At 39.5% G+C, this 27079-nt stretch overlaps 1 protein-coding gene across 1 annotated transcript in view; it reads left to right on the top strand.

The window, feature by feature from the left end:
- The window catches only part of LOC150091155 (uncharacterized), a 1391089-nt gene that overhangs the window by 479563 nt on the left and 884447 nt on the right, over positions 1-27079 (top strand). Inside the window, exon 11 of the mRNA XM_090374518.1 lies at positions 3351-3440. Coding sequence (XP_090230644.1) covers positions 3351-3440 — 90 coding nt within the window. The remainder of the gene's footprint in view (positions 1-3350; positions 3441-27079) is intronic.

The following is a 27079-nucleotide window of genomic DNA, read 5'->3' on the forward strand; positions in this document are numbered from 1 at the left end:
ATAATTACAGAGAACTTGGGAGGGGGGCAAATAAACACCTCCCCAGGGTCAGCATGCTGCATTTGGATTTTAAACCTTTTTCATCCATCTTTAAAGCTTGTTAGAAATATTTTTTATACTCTGTGTGGTAGGCACAGTGGTTACCCAGACAGGGTTTGGAGTACACATTCCATCCATCCACTCATCCTTCCAGGTTATTTGTACACAAACAATACACAGATTCACTCACATACATGCTTATATATTCTCTCATTCTCACACACATTCACCCAATACCTACATTCAGCCAGCACATATATGTGCCCTCACATAATCACCTTACTCAATGCAAACACATGTTCAGTCATTTACACTTTACTTGAGGCAAGCACACATCATTCACACAAACAGGGCTCCATAAGTCAAATCAGATGATTTAAGTCAATTTTGGTAGTGTGAAGTCTAAGTGATAGTGGTCTCAATTATCTTTCTATCCCCAAAGGGTGTGTTTGCCGTCATCTTCCAGTGGCCAGTAGGAGGAGGGAGCCTTATTGGTTTGCATTGTTATTCTGGTTTACTTATAAGGTTGTGTTGTACAGGACTTCTCTGTTATTTGTCCTTATGATAATAAATACTCTGCATAATTTCTTACGTCTTTATAGTAAGTTTCTTTAGCAATGAAGAGGTGTTTATGCCCTCTAGGTAGGGGGTTCAGTTTTGCTGATTAATATACTTTCATTATCATATTGAGAGCAGTTGTACAGCTTAAGCCGAATCTGCATTGCACTGTAGGAGCAGAGTTGGTCCTTGGTGAGGCCTGAACTGTGTAGTTTGGCCTTAATAGTGCTGTGCCCTGTCGAATAAATGTGGTGTATAACCCAGGTACAAACCAAGGTAGGTTTGGAGTTGACCAGAGACACCAGGGGACAGGAATCCCCTTGTCACTTCCCCAAACTCCCAATTAGTTAGCCATTGCTGATTCAGCAGTGTGGCTATGCATTTCCTTTCCTAGTTAATAATAAAAAAAAAAAAAAAAAAAAAAACTGCAGCCATTATCAACCCCCTGAAGGATGGAAGCCTCCTCAAAAATTCATGTTGAGGGAAATGGACCGTAATCTGCCACGCTGGTCCAGTTCTGGTTGGCAGATCGACTGTATTTAGCAGTCAGGGGCTTGAATTCCAGTCTACTCAAGGAACGTGTGCTACTGCACTCCCACTCCTGACCAATCTGCTATGGAGTGGGATTACCTAAATAGAGGACTATTTCTATGTAAAGCCAATTTCCATGCCATTGGAAATATCTCTTCAGCAAGGTAATTATTGAATATGTGCAGGAGGTAATCCGGAAGTTTTTCAGCAAATAAATTTTTAATGATTTCTTTCTCATAAAGGTCATGTCCTGGACATTTGTTCTATCAAGAGCTGCTTTCATTCTTCAGTTGTGAACAGGGAGATTCCCTAGCATCATTGCTATAAATATCATTGTTTGTACAGATTTCTATCTGTTCAGTGATAAGTGCTGGGCCATCAAGTGGGAATAGGACATCCTCCCATGAGGTCCTCCCAAGTGAGCGTTTTTAACCTGTCTGATATTGCAGTTGCGTTGACTATTTCTTCTCTTTGCAGCTTATTAGTGACAGTCTGGTAGACCATGCCCCATAGTTAGGTATTCTTAGATGTTCCAACTAGTCTGTAAACAAATAGCCAAATTGACCTTTTCTGGAGGATGTCTGTTTTTAGTTAGTGCAATACCCATAGCAACTCATTGTAAAGACAAGTTTCTTTTACTGCCAGAATTAAGACATTATATTATCTTTTCAGTTGAAATCTTTTTGGCCGCAAAAACAGATTAAAGAACCAGACAGTCCAGCAAGCATCTTATAAAGAGAAAGATGTTACCCTTTTTTTGTATGGTTTCTTAAAGACATGCTATTGTTGATACAAGTGCAAGATTGGTTTCTTAATATTTCTTGATTTTAAAATGTTGATTTTTTTCTAAAGGTGTCAGAGTTTAAAGAGTTCTGAATTGTAAAATTATTATTATTATTATTATTATTATTATTATTAGCTATGTGGTGCAAGGAAGCCTGAGGCTTATGCTGCACCAGCCAAAAAAAAAAAATAATAATTCCCTAGTTACCCTGAGAGAAAGAGAGAGACAAAAGTACAAAGGAATCACCAGGAAAGAGAAGAATGATGATATCCAGCTCAAGACCCTGGGTGTGCCAAGCCCATACTCACCAGATGTGAGCCCCTGGGGGAAATGCCAGAGTTTACAGAATTTACTGTATTTATACTTCAATAATGAAATTCTCATTAAATAGGATGACTCCTTGGCCCAACCCTCCTTTCCCCTGCAAACACACAAAAATAGATTCTTAATAGATTTGTAAAAGGATACTAAGTCACGATACATTTTCTTGAATAACAAAGCATAATTAAAATGCTGTTAATCTAAAATGTTGAAATTAAAAGACTTATTCTCACAGCACTACATAGTGTTTGACAGAAAGTCCATGTCAATTGCTGTTAGTACAGGCATTAATGCCCAATGAGAAACAGAATTGTTATTGGTTTTGTGACTCAAGAGAAAGAGGATGGCAGATATAATGGAACAGGTTTGGGGAGAAATGCACTATTGAATTGACATCTACCTGTCTCGTGAAACACATATTGAGGGCCTATAGTGTCCAAAGAGAACTTTCAGAGACTCTCTCTCTCTCTCTCTGTCAAGTTATATTACAGAGTATTTTGTGATTTGTTAAAAGAGTGTACAGATGATGAGGATGAATGTCAAGCATAAAATGGTTTTAATGCATCCTTATGCTTTCCATATACTTTGGACATTTTTAAGAAAGTATTATTATTACTGTATAGAAGTTGAAATTTAACTTGCTTGTTAAGAATTTTCCTTCTTCCTTTTTTTGTTTTTTTTTTGCATTGAGCAGATTTAAAATTTCATGAGTTAAGAATCCTAAGAATTCCATTATTGGAATATCTTAAGTCTTTGAACAAATATAGATTAATGCATGAAACATTTTCTAAAATAGATTTCATTTGAAGAAATAGTTACACAGTTTATAAATTATTTTTGATAAGGAAACATTTAAGTTTTAGTGAACCAGTGATTGACTTATTTTTGTAATATTTTTTTTATTCTTCTTTTTATGGTAGGTGGAATTAACCTTTCAGTAAAATTTTCTGTCTGCCTTTTTGGATTGGGGAGGGAGATTGAAGTTCAAGATTCAAAATATTATGAAAATTTTGTATTTGTATGAACACAACTTGATAAGAAATTGCAGTCTTAAGTTAAGCATTGTTTTTTTAACATAATAGTATTGCAATTTATTCTTTTTTATATGTATATTTAGGGTGAAAAAGGAGACAAAGGTGATATGGGAAAAAAAGGTGATAAGGGAGACAAAGGTCCTCGTGGATTTGATGGCAGGAAAGGACAGAATGTAAGTATTAATAATTATTAGTAGTAGTGGCATGATGCAAGAAAGCAAGCATGTAAAACATCAGCCATTAAAAAAAAAAAAAAAAAACCATCATCTGCCCATCCTGTCCAATAACTTATGTCTAGTTCCTCCTTGAATTTATTCAAACTACCCACTTCCACAACAACATAATATCTATGCTCTATAACTAGTGAATTGAGAGGGTTATGCGTGAGAAAAGTGAAATAGTATTAAAAAAAAAAGCACACTGCTGTGTAAATTATTAGGAGTGAATTTATTTAGAATTAATTAGTTATACAGAAGGAATAAAGGGAAGGGTTGCCTGACAAGATAGCTCCTCAAATTAAAGGAGCTATCTTTCTCTCTTTTTCTGAGGCTTTAAAATTCAAAAAAGGAAAGGGAAATCAATTATGCTACTAAAGTTTCTTGATAGAAAATACACGGTTATAATTTAAATTTAGAAAAAGGATTTAGGAGCAATTGATCAAGATTATTCTTGTTTAAAAGGACAAATGTGCAACTATTGTTATGAAAATTTTTGTTAATAATAGGTGGACTAGAACTAATAATAGGTGGACACTGTTTTTCGCTTGAATCCGTCCGGAATTAGCGACGTAACATAACCTGACCGTTTCACTATCTGAAAATGAAAGTCTATTAACAAAACCACACTGATTTAGTTTGAATAGCTCCCGAATAGCATAACCTGTTTGTTTATTTCTGAAAATAAAAATATGTCCCTCTTTACAGCTACGGGTTCTAGTGCTACCAATTCTGTTTCATAGAAAATATAACATTGGATCCGAGAAACCAAAATTGTTTCGGTTGTCATTGAAAATTCAAGCTGTGTAAGGCTCAGAATTTCCAAAGACAGTATTTAGAAAAATCCGACTAATTTAGGAAATAATGTATAGTTCACAAAATTTTAAAGGAAATAGAACATTTCTTCCCACAAGTGCAGTACTTTATATGAATTTAATAGAGTTTGTAAGCACTTTTCCATAAAATGTTCAAATTTCTGATTCTACTAGCACTGTCAGGCATTGCACTGTAAGGATCATGTCACTTTTATCGCTCTTTGTTTCTGACCGGAAGTGGTTCAGCTCTTGACCTCCAAGTCAATTAAGCGTTCTATATAAGGTGTACACCCGACACTTATTCCCAAGCATGTCAATTTGTTTTCTGGCTGCACATATTCTGGGCATGATAGAGATTTATTTCCTCTGCCCTGAAAGAGAAATTATTACTTCTCAACAAGTCTTCTAGTTTCCACCAAAACGACCTTGTGCCAGCTGTAATGCACTCCCTGTGGATACTTCCAAAAAATTACAGAAATCAAAGAAACTAAAGCGAGAGGCCGAAGAACAGGAGGAAAAAGGCCAACAGAATGCTATTTTATCGGAAGGCAAGAAAAGGCCCAAAAAAAAAGGCAAATAGCGAAAGAAGAAGCGAAATGATATAACAACCTGAAATCTCGACAAGCACTGGAAGAGCAACAAAAAGCCTCTCCTCCAGCCCGAATTTTCTCCAAATCTGACATCTCAAAATCAGAATCAGACATGAGGGATATAGAAAATAAAAATGATTTTAATAAACCGGAATCTACATCGAGTAATGAGCTAACAAAACTCACAACTGACGGAGAAATTACTTGTTTAACTTCCACTGGTACCAGATATATTCAAGAAGATGCTCACAGCTCCATTACAGACTTGCCCACACAGGACAAAGTCATCCTCCTTCGAAAAGAATTGGAAGGATACATTTTCAAAGAAGATAATAATATTACCAAATCAGTTACAGAAATGATTCCGAGATCATGGTGCTGATTAGAGAATGCCCTACTGTGGATTAGTAAATGTTTACTGATAGAAAATGAAAGGCTTAAGGTTAAAGTGGATTTGCAGCAAGCCCGTATAGCCCACGGGCTAGCCGGGTGGGTAAAGTGCCTGCCTGGCAACCCAAAGGTCGCGGGTTCGAATCCCGTTTCGGGTTTGGATCAAAGTACTGAAAAAACCTTGGGAGGTGCATTATGGCCACAGAAGCTGATGCTGCAAAAAAAAACAAGCCCGTATTGAAGAATTAAAAGAAACTGACATAACCCATTTGCTGCTCCCTCTTTTGCATCTGTTCTTAAGAGGCCAGCTCATCTGGACCACATGTGTACGGATATGGTTTCCCCATCTTCGGAACAGACTGCTCCTGTCAAACAATGTGATGTTCCTACCAAAACAACCATCCAGAAAAAAGAACAAAATTTACTTATAGTTAGAGCTTCTGATGCCACACAAAGCTCATCTAGCAGGGAAGTAAAAGATAAAATTATTAGTACAGTAAACCTCCGCTATTCGCGGTTTCGCGTATTTGCGATCACCGATTTAATACAAAATGAAACCTAAAAAAAATGTGAATTTTAAAGCGCCGTGAATATTTTCCGCCATAAAAAAACATGGGCATGGCTAAAATTATCTTTCCTGGTCAAAACAGCGCTCGGTGGGTGGGGGAAGAGGGGTGACAAAATCGCGAGCGTGGATGTCTCTCGCTAATCCTTGTTCAGTATGTGTTATGCGCTTGTCATGGAAGGCTTCGTCGTTTGCTTTTAATTTATATGCTTATAAATTGAATAAATTTATCAATTTATAAATTGATATGCTTACAAAAATGATAAATCTACCATTTTGCAGTGTAAAACAGACTTTTTCGAGTGTGTTTGTTAACGGAAGAAAGTTACTTTATTGTGGACAAGTTCTTTCTAACCCCTACAAAAATATGGTCCTTGAGGTTGTCACAGACATTCTCTCAGATATGCCAGACAAGCTGTACTTGCTACCTGGGAGTCTAAAACGCTGATGGAACTGATATTCGGGTGACACTCAAGTCAAGTGGACCCAATTTCGGCGAAGTCCGGATGGTCTGTGACAGCCAAATCCTCTGCTTGCACCTTCACGATGATGGGACTGTTAGTAATCCTGGGAATAACCTCCATGCACAAGTACATGGTGGGTGACCACCCAGGTGTGAACCAACGTAAGCAGGGGTCGAGGTGTGGCACCCACACCACATGGAGGAACGCCGCCCCTCTATGTTACCAGACAGTACTAGGTGGTAGATGACTCTCATCAATCGGTGAAATACCACCACTTTGCTTATTGGAGGCTTGAAGTGGTGGAACCCATGTTTAGTCTCTAGAGCTAAGTTCTGGTCAACCCTTCCCTATCTCTTCCATCATGCAGTATGATTGATGACTTTTGAGGTTATGATGAACGTCTTGGCGAGATCCAATATTCCTTACATTTCGAGGGTACAGCTCTAAAACGGTGTTCGCAGGCCGGCCGCTAGTTAGTACACCGGTCTGAACCTATTGGTAACTCTCTAGGAAGCTTCCAGATCAGCTAGTGTACAATCTTGCTACCTCTACTCTGCCAGATAGTGACTGGAGGGAGTCCGAGTAGGGTGTATGTGCGGAGCATTGTCGAGGCCATGTTATGTCAAGGATCTGGGTATATTCTTCCCAAATGTACGCCATATCCAAAAATTTCATTACTTCATACAGCATGTCCCACCTACATTTTCTTATTATTGAATACACCAGGAATTGTCAAACTAATAGAGCAAGCTTATCTGTGAAAAGATCTAAACCTCCCAAGGACTTCCTAATTCATTTCACAAATATACGTGGTCTCAATTCTAATCTCAATGATGTCCATTTCCACTTGCAGTCTGCCAAACCCCATGTACTTTTCTGAGAGAATCTCTGTTATCGGTTGATTCATCTACTGCTCATCTCAGATGCCCAAATTATTCGCTGTATGATTCCTTTCGCCTCAAAGGTGGTACTTGTGCATATGTCCGTTCTGATATTCCCTGTCAGAGACTTGGAAATTTGGAATCTCTTCTCTTTGATCTTCTCTGGCTTAAAATCTCTCTACCTCATTGTGTCAAATTCATCTGTTGTCTCTACCGTTCTCCCAACTCCACTAATCACTTGGAGCTCTATGATTTCCTCTCTTTGCAACTTGACTTTCTCCAGTCCAACTTTCCGAACAGTCAGGTAATTTTCCTTGGTGATTTTAATTTTCACAACTCCAGCTGGCTTCCATTTTCAAGTCACATCGACCCAGCTGGTCAGGATGCTTAGGGTTTTGCAATTACTAATGATCTTGCACAGATTGTTCATTTACCTACAAGAATACCGGACAATCCTAATCATACAGCTAATACGCTTGATCCTTTTCTCACAAACAACCCTTCTAAGTACACGGTCGAAGTGAGAGGTCCTTTAGGCACTTCAGATCACAACTTGGTGATTGTCTCTTCTCCAATGGAACCTTTATCTCATGGCTATTCCCAACCGCGTGTTGTTTGGCATTACAAGAATGCAAAATGGGATGACTTGCGAGACTTCTTTTCCTTGGTCGGATTACTGTTTCAAAACTTCTGATGTCAACATTTGCTCAGATCGTGTCAGTGAAATTATTCTTGCAGGAATGGAATCCCTTATCCCACACTCCACTTTAAAATCTCGTCCTTTATCTAAACCTTGGTTTTCCAATAAATGTGCTAAGGCTGTCCAAGAGAAGGATGTTGCGTATCGTAATTGGCGTGTTTCTAATTCTTCAGTGTCATTTTCTGCCTACACCAAAGCTCGCAACAGTTGTAAAGCAGTTATTAATCAGTCCAAACTAAAGTTTGAACAGGCTAAGAGTAGAAAACTTGCTTCTTGCCCTAATGGTAGCCAAGCATTCTGGTTTCTTGCCAAAGCTATTGGCCGCAACTTTTGCCCATCTTTGCTCCCACCAGATGGTTCTGTTGCCACTTCAGCCAAGGTTAAAGCTGACCTGCTAGCATCCCATTTTACTTCCAGCTCATGTATTAATGATCTTGGTAAAACACCTCCCACCATTCCCAACACGCTCCATTCAATGCCTCCTGTGGTCTTCCGTCAAAAGGATATTAGAAAGATTTTGATGAATCTTGATGCTAAGAAAGCTCCAGGTCCTGATGGTATTCCTCCACTTGTTCTCAAAACCTGTGCTCCTGAACTTACTCCTATTCTTTGCCGCCTTTTTTCACTTTCTTATTCCAAAGGTGTTTTTCCTTCTGCTTGGAAATTTGCTCATAGCCAGCCAGTTCCTAAAAAGGGTGACAAATCCCTTCCATCCAATTATCGTCCCATTGCAATTACTTCTACTCTTTCTAAAGTAATGGAGAAATCAATTAACCGCCAACTCTTAAACTACCTAGAAACCTTCCTTCTGATCAACGATCACTAGTATGGATTATGTCAGTGTCGATCCACAGGTGATATTCTGGCTTATGTTACCCATTCATGGACTAATTCAATGGAAAGGTTCGGTGAAATACAAGTAGTTGCTCTTGACATCTCAAAGGCTTTTGATCATGTTTGGCATAAAGGTCTTATAAACAAGCTTCCATCTTATGGTTCACCAACTGTTTTTAGTAATTAGTTATCCAGTTTTCTCTCTGATCGCTCACTGAGGGTGATGGTAGATGGCTCTCTGTCTTCTAACTTCTCCACTGATGCCGGTGTCCCCCAAGGTTCAGTTCTTTCCCCCACTCTTTTTCTCTTGTATATCAATGGCCTTCTTCCATTGACTGGAAATCCTATCCATAGTTTTGCCGATGATAGCACATTGCATTGAACTTTCCATTTTGAGAAACCTTGTCCTGCTCAATCAGCTTCAACTTCTCGAAAATCTGCTACCAATTCCTTAAATGCCGATATTCAGGTAATTCTCCAGTGGGGCAAAGACAACTTAGTTGATTTCAACCCTTCTAAAACTCAGTCTTGTCTTATATCTCGCAAATTTTCTGCCCCTATGCTTATCTTTAGTGACACTCCGATTTCTAGGCAAAATGATATATCTCTTTTGGGGATTACCCTGACTTCTAATCTCTCTTGGCACAAGCACATTACAAATATTGCTTCCGCTGCATCTAAAAAACTTGTGTTTTTCTTTCGCTCTTGGTGTTACTTTTCTTCCAAACAGCTGCTCACTCTGTATAAATCGCAAATCCGCCCTACCATGGAATATTGTTCCCACATCTGGGGTGGTGCCCCCAAAACCTCTCTCAGACTTCTTGATTCCATTCAGAAGAGGGCAGTTAGGTTAATTAATGATTCATCTCTAACAGAGTCTCTCCACTCGCTTTCTCATAGACGCACTGTTTCTGCTGCATGCCTCTTCTGCAGATACTTCCATGGGCACTGTTCTTCTGAATTGGCTTCTATAATTCCTGCTCTCTCTTTCAAAACAGTCCGAACACGTGCCGCCACTAGCCAACATCCATTTACTGTCCAACTTCAAACCCACAGAACCAACTTTTCATCTTCCTCATTTATTCATTCAACTGCCGTTTTCTGGAACAACCTTCCTTCATACGTATTTCCTGAAAATTACAATCTGCAGAAGTTCAAGTCCAATGTCAACAGATATCTTCTTTCGTCTTCTTAACCTCAAACCCAAGCACGGTACTAAGTACTGTAGGTTGTAATACCTCTCGTGTTTGGTGTTCACATAAAAAAAAAAAAAAAAATTGGAAGAAAAATTTCGCCGTAGTTTCCGTGAAAATGCGCTAATTGCTTAAAAAATTTGCTCTGTAACTTGTGATGTTAAATTAGCAAAAATGGAAAAAGCTTTAAATCTGTGGATAGAAGAACGAACTCAAAATAAAATTCCGTTAAGTTCACTCATCATTCGTGAAAAGGCAAAACTCCTTTATCAACACTTTAGCGAAACTGGTGATAGCACTGGTGGGGTGTGCCGCCTCTGTAGCCAGGTGGGAAGGAGCAGCAGTGCGTAGCACACGCTTCTTGATCAGACCGGGGTTCGAGCCCGTCACCTCCAAATACAGAGGAAGCGGAAAGGTCAGGGAATGACCACTGCATATTCACGGAGCAATATGGCCTTAGTTGCTAATGCTCCTTAAAACCAAAAAACAACTGGTGGGATAAGTTTTTTTGCTAGCAAAGGCGCTGGTTTGAAAGATTTGTTTGAAATTTCTAATAAATATTACATTTAAAATTAAATTGTTTCTTATTTTCATTGCGATGACATATGCTTGAATTTCACTATGTACTGTCTATGTACACAGTCAATTATGAAGGTACATATAATACATACATAGACAAAATTTTAGACTAGTTTTTCTTATATGTTTCATACTTTGAAATGGAACCCTTTTATTACTATGGGAGCCATAACTCAGTATTCGTGGCATTTCTCAGATTTACTGTACGGTTTACGTACAGTAAATCCCCGCTATTCGCGGGGATTTACTGTACTCTTAATTCGGACAAATTCTATGAACTTAAAGATTTTACCCGAAAAATATTGCTTATTTTTGGATCAACCTACATATGCGAACAAACATTTTCCATCATGAATCTAAATAAAAATTCTTTACGATCAATCATCTGTTCCACAGGCTTTCCTGTTTTAATGTGTGCTTGCTGGGCAATGCTCAATGAAACCATACGGTTTACGTGCAAGCTCAGACACTAATATTGGTGTCCAGGAGACCTGGATTTCTCACAATCGACTAGTGGTTTAATATTGTTAGGAGTACAGTCTCATGTCCTCAGATCTTTTCCTGAAACATGGAGGATAGATCCGCGACAACAACAAGGCGCATGATCTCACTGTGAAACCTTCTTGGAAATTCATTGGGCTCCTGAGTGCCACAGAACAATGGTTCTTTTACAATAACTTATTCAGTGAATTATGCTTAACTAGAGAGAATGGTCAAGACGCAAAAAGGTAATTAAAGAAAACATGATTTATTAAACATAAACACATATTACACTAAATGAATATAAAGAATGCCTTTTTTGCATCTTCATGTTAAAAGAGTATAACTCTATACCTTCGTCACTATATACTGAAAGTTACACAATGTACTAAGGGTTTAAAATATAAATGGTACATGTATATCAGTTGGCTTTCGTTCTTCATGTGACATTTATAAACAGCCACTGCTCGTACTCTCAGGAACTGACAAACATCTTGCTGTTCAAGTTTTGGGGGGGTGCTAGTGTCTAAATAACATGTGAGTTAAACAATGATTAACAATATTACATTTAATAATGGGTCACATTAATAATACACTTTAAGGTTCAAGTGCTATAAAACTCAACATTCGTCATAGTGTATAACCAGGAGGAGAAATGTCTGTTAGGGACTTAATATTTAAGTAAAGTGTAGGACTTGATGTTGGCCAATTTAGTTTGGTATATGCGATCAAGCAGCGAGGGACAACTTGCCGGAAAGTCTTTGCCTCATCTCAGAGATTTTAGATTCCTCACAATGATCCATCGGATATTCCCCTTCTTCCTTAATACAATATGCCTTTCTCTCCCTAAAACTTTGCTACCGCTTTCCACAACCACTCTAAGACATCAAAAATACGCAACCAACCACACCTTCTTTGTCTTCCCTCAATATATATATAGGTCCCCCCCTTTTCTAATTTTGAATCCTCATATTGGTCAAAAGGCTAATTCTGTGGGGAAAAGCAATTCCCAGTGACTACTGTGCCAGAAATCTGACGCAATCAAAATGGGGAACTTCATATTTGTATCGGGGGCAAAAAATATTTAGCAAATAATTTGATTAGTAATTCCAAAATAAATATTGTAATGCCAGTGTTGTCGTTTTTTCGCTTAAAATATATATATAAAAAATAGACTTTTTATTAGCATTAGCATTAGTAGAGGCATATGATGCAAGAAAGCAAGCTTATTCAGCATCAGCCAAAAAAAAAAAAAAAAAAACCCACTCCCATTTCACCCCTCCGTTCGTTCGAAATACCTGTCCAGTCAAGCTTTAAATTTGTTTAGGCTATCAACTTCAACAACAAGTGATGGAAGTCGGTTCCACCAACCAACCACCCGCTGGCCAAAGGCAAATTTCCGCACATCTATCCGACATCCGTCCTTCCTCAATTTGAATTTATGCCCTCTGAGGTGATTATTCTGAGCATGATGAAGAATCCCATTGGCATTGAGCATGCTCAAACCATTCAAAGCCTTATACACCTCTATCAGATCACGTCGCCGGTGCCTAGTCTCCAGACTCTGCAATTTGCAAAACTTAAGCCTTTCTTCGTAAGAGCAACCCTTTGTTCCATTTACTAATCTTGTTGCCCTTCTCTGTACCCGTTCCAGCAGCTCTACATCCTTCTTGAAATGAGGCCTCCAGACCTGTATACAGTACTCAAGATGTGGCCTAACCATTGCCTTATACAAGGGAATAATCACCTCCTTATCCCTGCTAGAAAAATTCCTGTATATCATTGACAAGACACCATGAGCTACTCTTGCATCTCGTCTGCACTGCTCAGAGAACTTCATATCTGCCTGCACAATTACCCCCAGGTCCTTTTCATTCTCCACCACTGTCAGTGTAGTACCGCAGAGTTGATACGTTGCTCTGGGGTTACTGTTTCCCATATGTAGTACTTTACATTTGTCAATGTTAAACTTCATTTGCCACCTCTCAGCCCATCTGTTCAACCTTTCCAGATCCTGTTGCAGCAGCATAGCGTCAGTAGTGTCCTTAACGACCCTGCCAACCTTTGTATCATCTGCAAACTTGGACATTAAACTTGATATCCCATCATCAATATCATTCATAAACACCGAAAACAACAACTGACCCAACACTGAACCTTGAGGAACTCCACTAATAACATTAGTCCACGTTGAGCAGTGTCCATTGATTACCACTCTCTGTCTTCTGCCACCCAACCATCCCCTTATCCATAGCAGCAATTTGCCTCCAGTGCCACACTGCTCCAATTTGTGCAGCAGTCTTCCATGTGCAACAGTATCGAAAGCCTTTCTAAGATCCAGATATATAATATCAAAGTTATTCCCTGCATCCAGTTCTTTTGTGACTACATCATAGTATCCAATCAAATTGGTCAGGCAAGACCTGCCCTTAACAAAACCATGCTGCGTCTGAGCTATAACGGAATTCTTGTCTAGATGATCCTGCAGTGCTTCTTTAACCAGTGCCTCCATTAATTTACCTGGAACAGAAGTTAAACTAACAGGTCTATAATTACTTGTGTCAGCCTTTGATCCTCCTTTGTGAATTGGGGTTACATTTGCACATCTCCAGTCTATGGGTACCTCCCCTGAGTCCAAAGAAGCTCTCATAATTATGGCTAGGGGTTTGCATACTTCCTTTGCTGCCTCCTTTAATATAACTGGATAGATCCCATCCACCCCAGGTGCCTTTTTTATGTTTATCCTCAACAATCTCTCCTCCACTTTCCTCTCAGTTATTACAAAATCATCCAGCTCATTGCCAATGTTTACTTTACCTACATCATTCTCCTTCCTGAATAACTCCTCATGCGTGAATGTAGATGCAAAATACTCATTTAGATTGTTAGCCACCTGAGCAGGATCCTCAACTGTTGAACCATCAATATCCAGTGGACCAATCTGATTCATCCCTTTCCTTCTCAAGTTCAAGTATGTAAAGAACTCTTTTCTGTTTTTCTTTGCATCCTTTGCCAAGGATTTTTCATAGTCTGCCTTTGCCTGCCTAATCTCCTTTGTGACTTGGTTACAGACCAACTTATATCTATCATAGGCTTCCATGTCACCCATTAATTTGTATGTATCCCATGCATTTTTCTTCTCTGCCACATGTCTCATTAGTTCATCTGACAACCATTTAGGCCTAAACCTTGAACAATATTTCTTAGTTGGTATGTAAAGCCTGGTAGCCTCCAAGATTAGTTCCTTGAATGCTTCCCATTTTGAGTTTGCTGTTGGTAACATCATCAGTTGGTCCCACTGTACAGAATTTAAATACTGTCTCAGACCATCATAGTCTCCTTTACGAAAACAAAAACCCTTCCCTTTACCTCTGATGGTAGTTACCTCCTTGAGTAAATCCCACTTCAACACACTGTGATCACTGCCACCTAGTGGTTCATTTATCTGCAGGTTCTTAATGCATGAAGAATCACTACTGATAATCAGATCAAGAGTATTGCTCCCTCTTGTTGCCTCACGAACATGCTGATGTAGAAAACAATCATCCAATAAATCCACAAAAGCCTTGCTAGTGTGCGAGTGACCAACCCACAAATTCCAGTCAATATCTGGGAAATTAAAATCCCCCATTATAAGACTCTCTGATTTACTGGCCCACTCTATTTCCCTGTACAATATCTTATTATACTCATCAGAGTCATTAGGCCTATAGCACACTCCTACTCTCAATTTTGATTTCCCTATGCTTATGTCACACCAAACTGACTCGACACTGCCCTGTCCATCGATGTCGACTGGCTTCACTTCCTTGGACTTTGTGTTTCTTAATTAATAGCATAACCCCTCCTCCCCTCCTGTCCTGTCTATCCTTTCTATACACATTGTATTCCCCAAATTCCAGTTCCGCATTACTTATATCTGTGTGACACCACGTCTCTGATATCCCAACAATATCTGCCTTTGATGTTTTGAGCAATACCTCAAATTCATCAAATTTATTTACCAAACTCCTAGCATTGGTGTACACGCAGGTATACATGCACCTGTTTCTATTCTTAGCTACCCTAACACAACCCATGTGTTTACTTGTACCGCAATGACTACCAGCAGTCTCTGAAATATCCTGCATCTTGTTTTTCAGACTTCTGCTCATTTCAATAGAAGCAGTGCAAGAATCACTTCCACCTCTGCCAGTGGCTACTGTTAATCTATTAGTCCTTGTATCCCCCCAAACTAGCAGTTTTCCGACCCACCTAACACTGCCTCGACAGCATTAGCAAAAATTCTTGCACCCTTTCTATTTAAGTGTATCCCATCCCTGTAGAAGCAATCTCTCCTGTTAACAAGTACAGTCCAGGCTGAAAAAAATTCTACCCCTTGAGCCTTGCACAGTCCCTCCAGGGCTGAATTGATCAACAAGGTTCTCATCATATACTCCCTCCTATCGTGTCTGGGCAGAATTGCAGACACTTTCAAGTTCAACCCTAATTCACGGCTTTTTTTCAACAGTGACCTGTACTTGCTAAGTAATTCCGCCGGTCTCCTACTTTTAATATCATTGGTGCCAACGTGTACAACTATATCACCTTATGTCGCATATATGTGGCTGATGTGGCCCAGTAGGTTTCTTTATTTCTTGAGAAGCCGTGTCGGCGACATATGTGTGACGCTATTACAGCATACATATGAAGGTCGTTTGTGATTAGTTTATTGCACGCGTCGCAAGCGCTGCAATAAAATAAACTCTCAAACATCGCAATAAGTTTGTCAGTATTGCTAGAGATTTTGTAAAAAGTTCGTTAGCACGCTGTATTATCCCTAATATTGTCTTGTGTTTTTCCACAAGTTTGTACAAGTGTCTTCCAAAAAAAAAAAATCTAAAAAGGAATGGCTAAAAGAAAATTACTAAAATAAGAGGAACCGAGAAAATTGCTGGAATTTACAATAAAGCAAAGTTAAACCTCTCACTGGACACACTGCTGTCGAGATTTTTCAGAAGTTCAACTTTATCTGTTATGGACAATGTACGATGTTTGCACTTTACACCACGAGAGGCTTCCTTTATGCATTGGAACCTTGGCTGGGGCTAAATGTGAGCACGTTATAATAATTATAAATGCAGAAAAACAAGTGGGAATGGCTTGCCAGTGTTTACGAGTTTGCGACAATAGCTGATGCTGCAACCAATGTCACCAAAGCAGTAGCGGCAGGTCGGTGCGCCGACACGGGAAATTTGAAATTATGTCCAAAATTAGTGGTGGAACTGGATTAGTGATGGTCGACCTGTATATTACTTTTTTTACTAACCAACTAACATCTAACTGTTTGGTTTCCTTGTGGCACTGCTCCTGCCTCTCTGTGGCAGGGCTGGAAACTTGGGGGGGGGGAGTTATTCCCCATGGCAAAAAGGAGCTAACCATGGACTATGAAGATTATCCTGCACTTGAGCAGCCTAGGCACTCATCCTGTACTGTCAGCGATGCTGACCATGAAATTACCCATGATGCAATGAAGTCTAAAAGACTCCGTAAAGACACAGAACAACAGGAATGCCCATCATTCTTTATCTTACATTTTGTCTTGGACAAATCTATGAGTACTTTGCTCACCATTTCTTATACAGAAAGAATATGCTTAGAAAATGTGGCGAGTTCACCGAAAACGGTGAGAAGACTGAGAATTGGAGACCTCTTGGTAGAAACGGTGAGTTATACACATTCTGAAAGACTGCTTAAACTAACAACATTTGGAGGACTACCCATTCAATTCACCCACATGCAACATTAAATACTTCCACAGGAGTAATTGCAGAGTGGGATCTGGTGAATGTAACAAGCTGAACTGGTCCGGGAACTCAAACATAAAAAAGTGATACAAGCCAAATGCATCATGATCAGGAAAGATGGAGATCTTATTCCCACCCACAACATCATCCAGACGTTCGGAACACCTATCTTACCATCTAGTGTAAAAGCTGGCTATCTCGACTGCTGAGTATGATCCTTTATTCCTCATGTGGCCCTTCAGCCCAAAAGTTTGCCCAGGCCTGGTTTAAATGCTTACACAAAATATTCCAACAAATAGTTGAGAAAACAAATATTGTGTACAGCAATTGTATTATTCCAAAAATTATTTTACATTATAAATTGTTTGAAGCCACATCACAAACAATATGATTTAATGAATGTTGGTATCCAAGTGTCAAAAATTTGGCCACTCACAAATGGCTTGTCGAGGAGACCCAGTCTGTCCAAAATATTGGTCAAAAGAACATTCGAAAACATACTGTGATGCCAAAACACCACACTGTCTGAATTGCAAAGGCACACATCCAGCCTACTCCAAATCATGCAACCTCTGGAAAATGAAAAAAATATCCAGAAGTACAGGTTAGAACAAAAGGTACACACCAAGAGGCAAAAAAGCAAATTATGCTCAATGCACCCAAGAACACATATGCAGCAGCAATGCAAAAATATCAATCAACGGCAAAACAAACCGAAGTATCAGTTTCCCTCAACCATATCATTTGCAGATTGGGCCTGATCTATACTGTCACAATCAATGAAACAGACTCCTGAGGAGCAAAAGGTAGTAGACAGAGCCAGCAAAACTCCAGTCACAGTTCCACCAACTACACCACATAGACCATATTATATTACAAAATCGAAATCTGACTCAGCTCCAAATAGGAAAACAAACAATATCACTTTAGTAATCATGGACACTGATAATAATGCTGACCCAAATGAACTGATCCTAGACCTTCACGCAGAAGATGACATGGACACTGGATGCCCAATCTTTCCAAGAAGGGAGAAAATGAAACTTGATCGCCATAAACAGCCTGGGAATAAAAAAGAATCAGAATCATCCTCATGTAACAAAACCAAATAATGCATCAAATCATACAATGGAACTGTAGAGGAATATGCAGTAACATTGATGGTATCCAAGAGTTAATCGATCATTATCATCCTGTAGACATCTGCCTACAAGAGACAAATTTAACACCACTTGTGTGTCTTTCTCAGTTAAGAATTATGCACTTTTTAGAAAAGACAAAACTGCTACTAATAATGCTCATGGAGGAGTAGCCATACTCTTAGACTCATGAGTACCATGCAGACACATTCCTTTACAAACCTCCATTGAAGTTGTTGCAACATGCATAGTGATTTGTTTTACTTTGACACTTGTCTCTATCTACCAATTGCCCAATCATCCCTATACCATCCATGAACTCGAAGATCTTATTCTGCAGTTGCCAACCCCTATCTGTTTATTGGGTGACTTCAATGGACACCATCCATTCTGGGGTTCTCCCAATGCAGATGGATGAAGACAACACATCGAACTGCTTGCTGACAGACAAAACCTAACTACAGTAATACCCCGACTTACGCGAACTCGGAGTTACGCGGTTCTTGATTTTTTCGTTTGGCAATGCTGCCGCCCACTATCTTCAAGGTCGTTTTTCATATGTTATCGATATACGGTGCGACGGCGGAGAATGAGAGCGAAAGATGAACAAAATTCAACTTTGCTGCTTTTATGTTTTTTATATCAGTGAAGGGGAAACACATTTCACCATAATAATGTAAAAACCAACACAATTCCAGCTATCGGTATAATCGCAAATGCAATTAGATCGAGTTTACTACCAGTTTATAACAGATTTCACTAGCAGAAACGCAACTGGATTTTTATTGTTTTATGGTAGTAACCCCTAGAAATGTGAGGTGGTAATAGTGTATCTCTGCCTTTATGGTGTTGTTTATTCAGTTGCTACAGCTTTGTTTATGCGTATCAAGCGTGCCTCCTCGTTTTGTAATTGTGCTTTATTCCCTAAAAATGAGTAAAATACTTAATTAAAAGGTGTGAAAAGGAAGCGTCCTGGTGAAGACACTGCAGATTCAGAGAGAAAAAGAAAAGCAATTATCGATAAACAGAGGCGGACTGGGTCAAAAATTCTTACCCGGGAAAATTTATAGTGGCCTCATACTATGGTTTATGGCCAAAATCACACCGGCCCACCAGGGTTTCCCCGGTAAGGCTTATGGCCAGTCCGCCTCTGTCGATAGAGAAAAAATATGAAATTGTGAAACGCTTTGAGCGAAATGAAAGACCATGTGATATTGCACGTGCTACAGGCCTAAATGAAGCAACGGCGAAAAGCACATGACAATTGCAAACTTGACAGGTTGAAAATTGAAAAGGGCTCATTTGTAAAGGGCTTAAAAATTTTAGAAAACATAGACTCCAACGAAGAACGCGTTATAGCTACAAAGCAAGGAATAAAAAAATTATTAGCTTGCTACGACGAAATTCTGCGTGAAAAAAAGAAGGCGCTATGTCGTCAGACGAATTTGTTAGATTTTATGAAGCCATCGACATCGAAATAACTTTTTTACGTAAGTCATTTGTTTTTTTAATACTTATTTTGTATTAATATGTATAAAGAACTGCAATTTTATTAATATTTTTTTTCTAAACTAGTGTTTTTGTTAGTCCTTGGTCCCAATTAAGCAAAATTTATATGTATTTATATGCAAAGTTGTACCCCGACTTACGCGAATTCGACTTACGCGATTTTCGTCGGACCCACCTATCGCATAACTTCGGGGTATTACTGTATACTAAATACTGGCTCACCAACTTACATCCATCCCTCTATGGGTACAACCACTGCAGTAGGTCTCCCCATTCCTCTTTCCTAGTATTGAGTGGATGGCCCTTGACAACTCCCTCAATAGTGATCAGTTCCTTTTAATGTGTAAAATTCAAACAGCACATTCCATAATTTTAGAAAAGGAAAATGGAAACTTTCCAAAGCAGATTGTGCAAAGTTCACTTCCCATGTGTCCTTTGATGATCAAATCATTGAAACCTGTCCTATCGACACTGTTACCGATCACATTTTGAGACAAATACTGGCTACTGCATCTGCTTGCTATTCCACAATTGCAGTCAACCATCCATAGAACCATATATTATTGGTGGAACAAAAAGTGTAAGGGTACAAAAAAACAGAAAAAAACCGAGCATGGAATCTGTTTCGAAAACATCCTACCACCGCCAATCTTATAAACTACAAGAGACTTAGTGCCAAGACCGGTCACATTAGAAAGTCTCCGTACAAGCAGAGAACTCAGATCCAATTAGGAAACAGCCATTTGACTCCTTCCTTATGGATACCAATGAAATTTCCAGTCAAGATGAAACTGAAACCATTCTGGAGATCCATCCTGAGGATGAAATAGACACCACCTATTTTCTCAAAAAGGGATAAAATTAAAATTGACTCCCTCATACAACCTTTCAAAAAGCAGACAGTTAGCTCCTTCATCCAAATTGAAACAATGAACAATGTCATCCAATGGAGTTGTAGAGGCTTTTGCTGCAATATTGATGAGATCCACAAAATAATTAAGCATTATAATCCAGTTGGAACCTGCTTACAGGTGACATTTAATGTCACCTGCAAGAAAGCAAGTGTATGAGCTTATGCAGCATCAGCCAAAAAAAAAAAAAAAAAAAAAAATCACACCATTGCCTCCAAATGTCTGTCCAGTTCCTCCTTAAATTTATTCAACCTATCAACTTCCACAATGACAGATGGAAGTTTGTTCCAGCAATTAACCACCTGCTGGCTAAAGGCAAATTTCCGCACATCTATTCTACATCTGTCATTTCTTAATTTGAATTTATGCCCTCTTAGGTTCGTAATCTGAACAAGTGGAAGGATCCCATCAGAATTCAGCATGCTCAACCCATTCAAGGCCTTATATACCTCAATCAGATCACCGCGCAGGTGCCTAGTCTCCAGCCACTGCAATCTGCAGAACTTAAGCCTCTCTTGGTAAGAGGATTCCTTCATTCCCCTCACCAATCTTGTTGCCCTTCTCTGTACACGCTCAAGTAAATCTACATCCTTCCTAAAATGAGGCCTCCAGACATGTACGAGTACTCAAGGCATGGCCTGACCATTGCCTTATACAGAGGGATAATCACCTCCTTTTTCCTTCTAGCAAAATTCCTATATATCATTGACAAAATCCCATGACCTGCCAGCCTGTCTGCATTGCTCAGAAAACTTTATACCTGACTGCACAATTACTCCCAGGTCTTTTTCATTTTCTACCACCTTAAGTGTAGTACCACACAGTTGGTACCTTTCTCTGGGGTTACTTCTACCCATATGCAGTACTTTGCATTTGTCAAGATTAAACTTCAATTGCCACTTCTTAGCCCATCTACCCAAATTATCTAGATCCTGTTGCAGTAGCACACTGCCATTACTGTCATTAACAACCCTGCCAACCTTTGTATCATCTGCAAACTTCGACATTAAGCCTGATATACCCTCATCAATATCATTGATAAATATACAAAACAACAGTGGACCTAACACTGAACCCTGTGGGACTCCACTAATAACATTAGTCCACAAAGAGCAGCACCCATTGATTACCACCCTCTGTCTTCTCCCACTTAACCATCCTTTTATCCATTGTAGCAACTTACCCTTAATACCATTCTGCTCCAATTTGTACAATAGTCTTCCATGCGCAACAGTGTCAGAAGCTTTCCTGAAATCCAAATATATGATATCAAAATTATTTTTTGCATCCAGTTCCTTTGTAACCACATCATAATATCCTATCAAATTTGTGAGACAAGACTTTCCCTTGCTGTGTCTGAATTATTGCCACAGTCTTGTCTAGATGATCCTGCAATGCATCTTTAACCAGTGACTCCATTATTTTACCCGGAACAGAAGTTAAACTAACAGGTCTGTAATTACTCGATTCCCCTTTGTGAATTGGGGATACATTTGCATATCTCCAGTCCGTGGGAACCTCCCCTGAGTCCAAGGACGCTCTCATAATTATGGCTAAGGGTTTGCTTAGTTGCTTTGCCGCCTCCTTTAATATAACTGGATAGATCCCATCCACCCCAGGTGCTTTTCTTATGTTTAACTTCAACAATTTCTCCTCCACTTTGCTTTCAGTTATTCCAAAATCATTAAGTATCCTGCCACAATTTGATAACCTTCTGCCATTTTGAAACCTTAATAATTCCTCATGTGTGAATGTAGATGCAAAATACTCATTCAGTTTGTTTGCTATCTGAGCAGGATCATCAACAGTCGAACCATCGATGTCAAGTGGACCAATCAGATTCATCCCCTTCCTTTTAGAGTTTATATAAGTAAAGAAATCCTTGCTGTTTTTCTTAGCATCTTCTGCCAAGGATTTCTTGTAATCTGCCTTCGCCTGCCTAACTCCTTTGTCATCTGATTACAGACTAGCTTATATCTGCCATAGGCTTCTGAGTCGCTTGATAATTTATATGCATCCCATGCATTTTTCTTCTCTATTACGAGTCTCATTAGTTCATTAGATAACCCCAAACACGAGAGGTGTTAGTACCGTGCTTGGGTTGGATTGGTTGAGAAGAAGAAAGAAGATATTTGTTGACATTGGACTTGAACTTCTGTAGACTGTAATTTTCAGGAAATACGTATGAAGGGAGGTTGTTCCAGAAAACGGCAGTTGAATGAATAAACTAGGAAGATGACAAGTTGGTTCTGTGAGTTTGAAGTTGGACAGTAAATGGATGTTGGCTGGTGGCGGCACGTGTTTGGACTGTTTTGAAAGAGAGAGAGCAGGAATTATAAAAGCTAATTCTGAAGAACAGTGCCCATGGAAGTATCTGTAGAAGAGGCATGCAGCAGAAACAGTACGTTTATGAGACAGCGAGTGCAGAGACTCTGTTAGAGATGAGTCATTAATTATTTAACCTAACTGCCCTCTTCTGAATGGAATCAAGAAGCCTGAGAGAGGATTTGGGGGCACCACCCCAGATGTGGGAACAATATTCTATGGCATAGCGGATTTGCGATTTATACAGTGTGAGTAGCTGTTTGGAAGAAAAGTAATGCCGAGAGCGAAAGAAAAAACCAAGTTTTTTAGATGCAGAAGAAGCAATATTTGTAATGTGCTTGTGCCAAGAGAGATTAGAAGTCAGGGTAATTCCCAAAAGAGATATATCATTTTGCCTAGAAATCAGAGTGTCACTAAAGATAAGCATAGGAGCAGAAGAATCCTTTTTGCAAGATATAAGACAAGACTGAGTTTTAGAAGGTTTGAAATCAACTGAGTTGTCTTTGCCCCACTGGAGAATTACCTGAAGATCAGCATTTAAGGAATTAGTAGTAGATGTTCGAGAAGTTGAAGCTGATTGAGCAGGACAAGGTTTCTCAAAATGGAAAGTGGAATGCAATGTGCTATCATCGGCAAAACTATGGATAGGATTTCCAGTCAATGGAAGAAGGTCATTAATATATAAGAGGAAAAGAGTGGGGGAAAGAACTGAACCTTGAGGGACATCGGCATTAGTGGAGAAGTTAAAAGACAGATAGCCATCTACCATCACCCTCAGTGAGCGATCAGAGAGAAAACTGGATAACCAATTACTAAAAACAGTTGGCAAACCATAAGATGGAAGCTTGTTTAGAAGACCTTTATGCCAAACACGATCAAAAGTCTTTGAGATGTGAAGAGTAACTACTTGTGTTTCACCAAACCTTTCCATTGATTTAGTCCATAAATGGGTAACATAAGCCAGAATATCACCAGTGGATTGACACTGACGGAATCCATACTGGCGATCGTTGATCAGATGGAAGGTTTCTAGGTAGTTTAAAATTTAGCGGTTAATTGATTTCTCCATTACTTTAGAAAGAGTAGAAGTAATTGCAATGGGACGATAATTGGATGGGAGGGATTTGGCACCCTTTTTAGGAACTGGCTCGATATGAGGAAATTTCCAAGCAGAAGGAAAAACACCTTTGGAATAAGAAAGTGAAAAAAGGCGGCAAAGAATAGGAGTAAGTTCAGGAGCACTGGTTTTGAGAACAAGTGGAGAAATACCATCGGGATCTGGAGCTTTCTTAGCATCAAGATTCGTCAAAATCCTTCTGACATCCTTTTGCCGAAGACCACAGGAGGCATTGAATGGAGCGTGTTGGGAATAGTGGGAGGTGTTTTACTAAGATCGTTAATGCATGAGTTGGAAGAAAAATGGGATGCTAGCAGGTCAGCTTTATCCTTGGCTGAAGTGACAACATAACCATCTGGTTTGGACAGAGATGGGAGCAGTAATGGGCAAAAGTTGCGGCCAATAGCTTTGGAAAGAGGCCAGAATGCTCAACTACCATTAGGGCAAGAAGCAAGTTTTCTACTTTTAGCCTCTTCAAACTCTAGTTTGGACTGGTTAATAACTGCTTTACAATTGTTGCGAGCTTTGGTGTAGGCAGAAAATGAAACTGAAGAATTATAAACAAGCCAATTACAATATGCAACATTCTTCTCTTGATCAGCCTTATAACATTTATTGAAAAACCAAGGTTTAGATAAAGGGTGAGATTTTAAAGTGGAGTGTGGAATAAGGGATTCCATTCCTGCAAGAATAATTTCACTGACACGATCTGAGCAAACGTTGACATCAGAAGTTTTGAAACAGTAATCCGACCAAGGATAAGAAGAAAAGAAGTCTCGCAGGTCATCCCATTTTGCATTCTTGTAATGCCAAACAACACGAGGTTGGGAATAGCCATGAGATAAAGATTCCACTGGAGATGGAGAAAAGACATTCGCCAATTTGTGATCTGAAGTGTCTAAAGGACCTCTCACTTTGACCGTGTATTTAGAAGGGTTGTTTGTGAGAAAAAGATCGAGCTTGTTGGCTGTATGATTAGGATTGTCTGGTATTCTTGTAGGTAAATGAACAATCTGTGCAAGATCATTAGTAATTGCAAAATCCTCAGCATCTTGACCAGCTGGGTCAGTGTGACTAGAAAATGGAAGCCAGCTGGAGTTGTGAACATTAAAATCACCATGGAAAATTACCTGACTGTTAGGAAAGTTGGACTGGAGAAAGTCAAGTCACAAAGAGAGGAAATCAAAGAGCTCCAAGTGATTAATGGAGTTGGGAGAATGGTAGAGACAACAGATGAATTTGACACAATGAGGTAGAGAGATTTTAAGCCAGAGAAGATCAAAGAGAGGAGATTCCAAATTTCCAAGTCTCTGACAGGGAATATCAGAACGGACATATGCACAAGTACCACCTTTGAGGCGAAAAGAATCGTACAGCGAATAATTTGGGCATCTGAGATGAACAGTAGTTGAATAAACTGATAACTGAGATTCTGTCAGAAAAAGTACATGGAGTTTGGCAGACTGCAAGTGGAAATGGACATCATTGAGATTAGAATTGAGACCACGTGTATTTGTGAAATGAATTAGGAAGTGTTTGGGAGGTTTAGATCTTTTCTCACATAAGCTTGCTCTATTAGTTTGACAATTCACGGTGTATTCAATAGTAAAAAAAGTGGGTAGGACATGCTGTATGAAGTAATGAAATTTTTGGATATGGCGTAGACATCGTAAGAATATACCCAGATCCTTGACATAATGTAGCCTCGACAATGGACCCCATATGCACACCACTCGGGTGTGTGCATATGGGGTCCATTGTCATAAATTCATCTGTTGTCTCTTCCGTTCTCCCTATATGCACACTACCCCATATGCACACCACTATCTGGCAGAGTAGAGGTAACAAGATTATACACTAGCTGATCCCGAAGCCTCCTAGCGAGTTACCAATAGGTTCGGTCTGGTGTAGTAATTAGTGGCCGGCCTGCGAACACCATTTTAGAGCTGTACCCTCAAAGTGTATGGAATATTCGGTCTCACCACGATGTTCATCATAACCTCAAAAGTCATCAATCATACTGCATGATGGAAGAGATGGGGAAGGGTTGACCGGAACTTAGCTCTAGAGACTAAACATGGGTTCCACCACTTCAAGCCTCCAATAAGCAAAGTGGTGGTATTGCACCAGTTGATGAGAGTCATCTACCACCTAATACTGCCTGGTAACATAGAGGGGCAGCATTCCTCCATGTGGTGTGGGCACCACACCTCGACTCCTGCTTACGTTGGTTCACACCTGGATGGTAACCCACCATGTACTGGTGCGTGAAGGTTATACACAGGATTACTAACAGTCCCACCATCGTGAAGGTGCAAGCAGAAGATTTGGCTGTCACAGACCGTCCGGACTTCGCCGAAATTGGGTCCACTTGACTTGAGTATTACCGTAATATCAGTTCCATCAGCGTTTTAGACTCACAGGTACATCCTTCTTAAAATGAGGCCTGTATCCAGTACTCCAGACCATGTGTCAGCAGTTTTAAAGTTTTTACAAGCCATTAATATATACATGCATATCTAAGTTAGATAATTTATTTTTAAACTTATACTGCTTCTACACACACACACACACACACACACACACACACACACACACACACACACACACACACACACACAGAGTAAAAGTCCAAAAATCCGGACCACCCGAGAATCCAGACTTTTCGAAAACTCACAAACTTTTTAAATTTAGCAGACTTTTGTGTGTTCACATACATGTGTTCGGTGCCTCCGTAGCCAGGTGGGAAGGAGCAGCAGTGTGTAACACACGCTTCTTGATTAGACCGGGGTTCGAGCCTGTCTCCACCAAATACGGAGGATGCGGAAAGGTCAGGGAATGACCACCGCATATCCCGGAGCAATATGGCCTTAGTTGCTAATGCTCCTAAAAACCAAATAACAAACAAACAACATACATGCGTTGAGTGCTACAGATGTCCAGCAACAATGAACTAGCTCGTGGTTGCCATTTTGAAACGAGCAATCAAACCATGGCAACGCGATAATTTTTGTCCTTCTCTTTCCATTTACCATATATAGCATAGTATTTACAAGCCCACAGTAGTGGCTCCTAAAATAGATAAACTTCATGGTATGAATAGAAAGAAGAACATGTTGAAACTGAGTGACAAACTTGAAATAATTAAGAAACTAGAAAGTGTTGTGAGCAATACTCTTTTAATGGAAACATACAACATCGGAAAGTCTGCAATTTATGATATAAAAAAAGGCAAAGAATAAAATTCTAGGATTCACAGCCTCATCTGAGCCTTACAATAAAATTGCTGAGAGAAAAAATTTACATCAGCCAAAATTAG

The sequence above is a fragment of the Mastigoproctus giganteus genome, chromosome 1 (genome assembly GCF_048544385.1).
Source record: "Mastigoproctus giganteus isolate SK-2022 chromosome 1, ASM4854438v1, whole genome shotgun sequence".
Lineage (NCBI taxonomy): Eukaryota > Metazoa > Arthropoda > Arachnida > Uropygi > Thelyphonidae > Mastigoproctus > Mastigoproctus giganteus.